Source organism: Myotis davidii, unplaced genomic scaffold (genome assembly GCF_000327345.1).
Source record: "Myotis davidii unplaced genomic scaffold, ASM32734v1 scaffold93, whole genome shotgun sequence".
Taxonomy (NCBI): Eukaryota; Metazoa; Chordata; class Mammalia; order Chiroptera; family Vespertilionidae; genus Myotis; species Myotis davidii.
The window spans coordinates 2,375,864-2,381,942 of NW_006292095.1; the positions used below are offsets into that span (position 1 = coordinate 2,375,864).

At 44.6% G+C, this 6,079-nt stretch overlaps 1 protein-coding gene across 2 annotated transcripts in view; it reads right to left on the minus strand.

Annotated features, from left to right (window-relative positions):
* Positions 1–5,037, minus strand: part of GINS4 (GINS complex subunit 4 (Sld5 homolog)) — a 15,848-nt gene extending 10,811 nt beyond the window's left edge. Inside the window, exons 1-2 of one of the 2 annotated variants that reach the window (XM_015565205.1) lie at positions 4,851–5,037; positions 4,120–4,227 (exon numbers count right to left, since the gene is read on the minus strand). In XM_015565205.1, coding sequence (XP_015420691.1) covers positions 4,120–4,215 — 96 coding nt within the window. In that variant the 5' untranslated portion in view covers positions 4,216–4,227; positions 4,851–5,037. Of the gene's footprint in view, positions 1–4,119; positions 4,231–4,850 lie in introns of both variants that reach the window. The other variant, XM_006765549.2, reaches the window with a different exon arrangement.
* Between the last annotated feature and the right edge of the window lie 1,042 nt (positions 5,038–6,079).

Below are 6,079 nucleotides of genomic sequence, written 5' to 3' on the forward strand. Positions count from 1 at the left end.
CATTTGTTTTTAACTCTTAGTAGTGCTTTCCAACCTTTACATGACAGGGCATGAAAAAAAACAGTTGTCATCAAAAAAAAAAAAATGATAGTGCTGGTACCGTACACTGAGGTAAAATGGATTAGATTTGGGGATGAGATTTCTCATTTACATTATGAAATTATGATAAAATATAAAATGGGGAAAATATTAGTATAAAACTTTAAAATAAAATCTTTTCAAAATTTTCAGTAAGAAACTTGTGTTTAAATCCATGGTCTTTTTTTTAAACTAACTAGGTTCTATATTTAAAATGGCAACATCTGGTTCTCTCTCTTTTTTTAATCCTCACCCGAGAATATTTTTCCATTGATTTTGAGAGAGAGCAGAAGGCGGGGGACACAGAGAAACACTGATGTGAAAGGGAGACATTGATTGGTTGCCTCCCACATGCGCCCCCAAATAGGGCTGAGGATTGAGCCTGCAACTGAGGTACGAGCCCTGGACCAGAATCAAACCTAGGACCTTCCAGTCCGCGGGCCAACGCTCTATCCACTGAGGCAAACTGACTAGGGCTACATCTTGTTCTTGATCAAAATTTTTAATGATAATCTGTTCATGTTGTGGGCTAAAGCGTGTCTCCTTCTACCCCTCATTCATAGGTCGAAGTCTTAACTCCTTGTATCTTAGAATGTGACTGTATTTGGAGACTGGGTCTTCAAGTTAAAATGAGGTCATTTACGTGGACCTTGATCCAATATGACTGGAGTCCTTTCAAGAAGGATACACTTGAACACAGACACACAAAGGGAAGCGATGTGAAGACACAGGGAGAAGACGACCATCTACATGCCTTCCAGGAGCCCTAGGAGATAGGCCTCAAAAGAAATCAACCTGTTGACTGTATCAATTTATATGCTCACTGCAGTATACATTGTGTACTTCCCAATCAGCAGCACCTTGATTTTAGACTTCTTGCCTCCACAGTTGAGAAAATAAATTTCTGTTCTTTAAGCCACCCAGTCTGTGATACTTTGACATGCAGTCTTAGCAAACTAATACAATCATTAAAATGAAAAACTATGCACTGTAGGTAATAACTTTTATGTCAGTTTTTACAGACATTCAGGAATACCCATATATCAATGGTTCTCAACCTTCCTAATGCCGCGACCCTTTAATACAGTTCCTCATGTTGTGGTGACCTCCAACCATAAAATTATTTTCGTTGCTACTTCATCACTGTAATTTTGCTACTGCTATGAATCGTAATGTAAATATCTGATATGCAGGATATATTTTCATTGTTACAAATTGAACATAAAGTATAGTGATTAATCACAAAAACAATATGTAATTATATATGTGTTTTCCGATGGTCTTAGGCGACCCCTGTGAAAGGGTCGTTCGACCCCCAAAGGGTCGCGACCCACAGGTTGAGAACCGCTGCCATATATACTCCTGGAGCTGTGTTTATCAGTGGCCCTTGTCAGGGTGCTTCTTAGGCTATGCAGCCTCAGTCTGTGTCCAGCTGCAACAGCTGTCCAGGTGGTGGACCAACTCCCTGGCTGCACTCAGGGCTCTGCAGGAGAGCATCAGGCCAGAGGAACAAGTCATGCTCGCCCACTGCCAAGCTGAGGCTGTGCTGGCAGATGCCACTATCCTCAGGCTGCCTCCCAGGAGCCCTGATGACACCCAGCCTGGTGGCTCTGGCTGCCCGGGAGTGAAGGGTTAACATCACTGAGGACATGCAGCACACCAGTGTGTGCCACATCACCCAAGCTGACAAGCTCTTCCTTCAACAATCGTTCTGAAAGTATTTGAATTTAACCGTTTCTTCAGCAACGTATTTTTTGTTGTTCTATGTTATGTTCCTGGGTGTTATCCATGCTGTAGCAGGAGCTATCTTTTATTCGCTTCATTGTTGTTGTTTTCTCATTGTGTGTATATGCCATAAATTTTTTTATCCATTCTATTGTTCTATCCAATCCATTCTATTGTAGGATATTGGGGTGTTTACAGTATTATTGCAAGCAATGCTATGAACAGTATGTGCATACCTCCTGGAGTACACATGAAAGTTTTCTCTAGGGTATATACAAGGGAGTAGAATGATTGAGCCACAAGATATGTGGGCCTTCAACTTGACAATAACAAATTATTTTCCAAAATGACGGTATCAATTTATATGCTCCCTGCAGTATACAAGTGCCCTTCCCAATATTTTATATTGTTCATTTTTTTTTCATTTCTGCCAATCTGATGGGTATGAAGTGATATTTCATTGGGATTTAAATTTTAATTTTCCTGACTACTAAAAAGGTTGAACATCTTTTTATATGACTGTCGGCCATCCTGTTTTCTGCTTCTGGGAGATGCCTGTTAAGACTTCACTTTCCTACTGGTCAGTTTGTAAAGTTTGTTTATGTACTGTGGATACTAATCTTTTGTCAGTTATATATGTTGCAAATATTTTCTCCCAGTTTTGTGGCATGTCTTTTTACTTTCAAGATATAAAAACAGAGTTCTTAATAATTTAGTTGAATTTATCAGTTTTTTCCTTTATGCCTGGTGCTTTATGTTCAATGAATTCTTTCCTAATAAATCAGAGGTTCTTAAACTGGGGTCCACAAACTAGGAGAGATTTTAGGGTGTCTGTGAACCTCCTGAAATCATATGCCAAATTTTGCATGGATATATAGATGTGTTATTTTGGGAAGAAGGGCCAGCTTTTTTAAAAAGTCTGTGATATAAAAACAAATTAAGAATCACTACTATATAGTAAGGATTAGGATATAATTTTAAAATTATGATGGCACATGTGTTAGGAAAGAATGAAGAATACAAGTACTAAAGTAACAAACATGAGTGAGTTCTAGAAAGGGAGTAGGCAAGAATAAGGCAGCAGGTGTAGTGGATTACAACATACATTTTGGCCCTGGCTGGTTTGGCTCAGTGGATAGAGTGTCAACCTGTGGACTGAGGGTCAGGGTTCAATTCCAGTCAAGGGCACAAGCGCGGGTTGTGGGCTCAATCCCCAGTAGGGGGCGTGCAGCCAATCAATGATTCTCTCTCATCCTTGATGTTTCTATCTCTCTCTCTCTCCCCCCCATTCCTGAAATCAATAAAAATATATTTTAAGAGAAGAACATACATTATTTGTGGTCAGAGACCTGGTTTATTTCCTGGCTCTGCTGCCAATGTGTGACCTTGGGTAAATTCCTTTATAAATCTCTAAGCTTCAGTTTCCTCATCTGTAAAATGGAGATAACAGCACTACCTCCCTTACTGGGTTGTAAGAATTCTTACTACTCACAGCTAATATTCAACGAGAGTTTATCATGTGTCAGATAATATAACATGCTACGCACTTTGTATGTGTATTATCTCATTTAATCCCCACAACAATTCTGTGAGGTAGCTACTATTATTAATTCTATTTTACAAAGATGTGCTTGAGACAAGCTATGTGATTTGCCTAAGGTTACATAATAGACCAGCGGCATGGAGGATTTTAAATACAGGTAGTCTGAACACCATAGCTTCACAAGATAGTAATTGTAAATAACAGTTACTGGCACACAGGAAACAATCAAACCATAGCTATTATAACTGAATGGAGAGATAGCCTATAAATGATTTTAGATAAGAAGTGGAATATAGAAAACAGTTGAAAAAATAAAGTATATGGAAGGAAAAGGGTGAATAATAATAATACCAGGTTTCTCTTTAAAAAAAAAAAAAGTGTTTCAGTCCTTTCTTGCTAAACCAGGCACAGGCATTCTACAGGAGAACCAGCAGATGTTTCAAGGGACTAAGGCAAAAACGTACAAGTCACCACCTCATTTCCGTAGTCCCTGCAAGTAACAAATGCTTGCTCTGTGAACTGTTCTAGTCTATGTACCCCAGGCTGCTCCCTCCTGGCCCCACCTGAGGTTTTTGTATTTGACATGAGGAGGTCTCTAGTAGAGGCTGGCACCCCTATTTTTAATTTCTGTGTAGATGGGAAGATCCAGTCCCTCTTCTCTTGAAATAAGCTTAGAGTTCCATTTCTTCATTTCCCGATTCTTGACATTTGCACAGTTGGACTGAATAAAAAGGCCAAGATGGGAGCAAGGGGATTCTACTTGGGGTGCTCACCTGCTCCAGCCGTTCAATGAGCTCTGCCGGAGTTAGGACCACCTCCTCACTACCGCCATCAGAGTCCTGTCCCGGGAGACCCAGTTCCTCTGTCATCTTCCCCGGTACCTACTGAGAAGAAAAGAACCAATACTCTCCGAAGCGTTTTCCATTTATTTGCAAGGACAGGCAACTATGTATCTACAACGGGGCGTGTAGAGGCTCACTGGCAGTAGCTAGAGAACGCATTGGCTTCGCCTTTTCCATTCTTTGCCTCTTCCTTCACACCTTAGAGCGGGTATCAGTTCCCGAAGTGCTCCCACATACCCCTGAGCTGAGCGCCCAGCACACCATGCAATAGTTATGTCTTCCCGGGAGACGCCCACTCCGCACGGGCTGTGCTCCGTTCGAATATGAATGACCCGTCCGCTCTGTGCCTGGCACCTCCGAGTACTGAGGACACAGCGACCTGTGTCGTCCCTGAGCTTAAGGCGGGGCTTCACTCATAGCAGGCGCTTCAAATTGTTGGGAGAGCGAATCAGGGTCTGGTTTCCTACAGTCGCAAGGCCCGGCCGTATCAGACCAGTGATTAAAGGCTCAGAAAGGAGAGTGGTGGGGCCGAGAGGACGCCCCGGGAGCCTCAGGGAAACTGAGGGCATATTCCCCTCACTCCTCTCCTCTCTGAGCACAGAGTCACCTCCTCCTCCAACACACGCGCGCACACACCCCCAGAGGTCCCCTCGGATGCTCACCTGGGCCCTTGGGAGGCAGCCGGCGGCCAGGACGGGAAGCCCCTGGGGAAGCCCCCGCGTGGGGCAGCACCCCGACTTTCCCCAGGAGCACCTGGCAGCGGAGCAACCTTTTCTACGTCTTCTCGAGACCTTCCGGACCCTGCACTTCTCCGTTCCCGCGCTCCTCTTAGAAACGTTCCTCCCGGGCATAACGTCACCACGCACGGGCGGCGCTGACCAATCACGGCCCGGCGTCCCGGTGGCCCCACCCACGGGGTGAAGATGTGCGTCTGGGGCGTGTGGACGCGGCAGGCTGGTCCAGCTTAGCCCCGCCCACCTGGGCCGGCAGCACTTCTGTGCAGTCCTGGGTGGCACCACCTGGTGATGGTCGGCAGGGGGCGCTCACCACCGCGGCTGAGGAGACACGGTGGTGTCTGCCTTCCACGCCCGCTCAACCCCCTCACCTCTAGTGGCGGTTTGAACAGGGAACTGAGGCCTGTTAAAATCAGGCCACTTCACATCTTGGGTCATCTCCACCCACTGCTCTTGGGTCCCTTTGGCTCCTTCATCTGCCGGGGCTTCAGCTATGGCCGCTACTTCCAGAACTAAAAGCCTTTGGTTTTTAAAGCGCAGTACCAGCCCACCAGCAAGAGCATTAGGAACCCGTGAGGAGTGCAGGTTCTCAGGCTTCGCCCAGACCTGAGAAGGGTGGGCATCAGTTTGCTAAGAGAGAGAGCGATGTCCGAGGAGCCCAGCAGCCCTAGCTGTTCTGTCCCCAGGTGTCTGAATTCAAGGAGCCTTTATACCAGCGGTTCTCAACCTGTGGGTCGTGACCCCTTTGGAGGTCGAACGACCCTTTCACAGGCACCTAAGACCATCGGAAAACACATATATAATTACATATTGTTTTTGTGATTAATCACTATGCTTTGATTATGTTCAATTTGTAACAATGAAAATACATCCTGCATATCAGATATTTACATTATGATGCATAACAGTAGCAAAATTACAGTTATGAAGTAGCAACGAAAATAATGTTATGGTTGGGGGTCACCACAACATGAGGAACTGTATTAAAGTATTAGGAAGGTTGAGAACCACTGCTTTAGACGATCTAACTCAGGTTCCGAGTTATCCCAGTTAACTTGGAGGAAGTAGAGCTGTCCCTGCAGAACTCTACCCAGACTGCAGATTTGTGAGCAAAATACTGTTTGAAGCCCCTAAGTTTTGCGGTGCTTTGTCCTGCA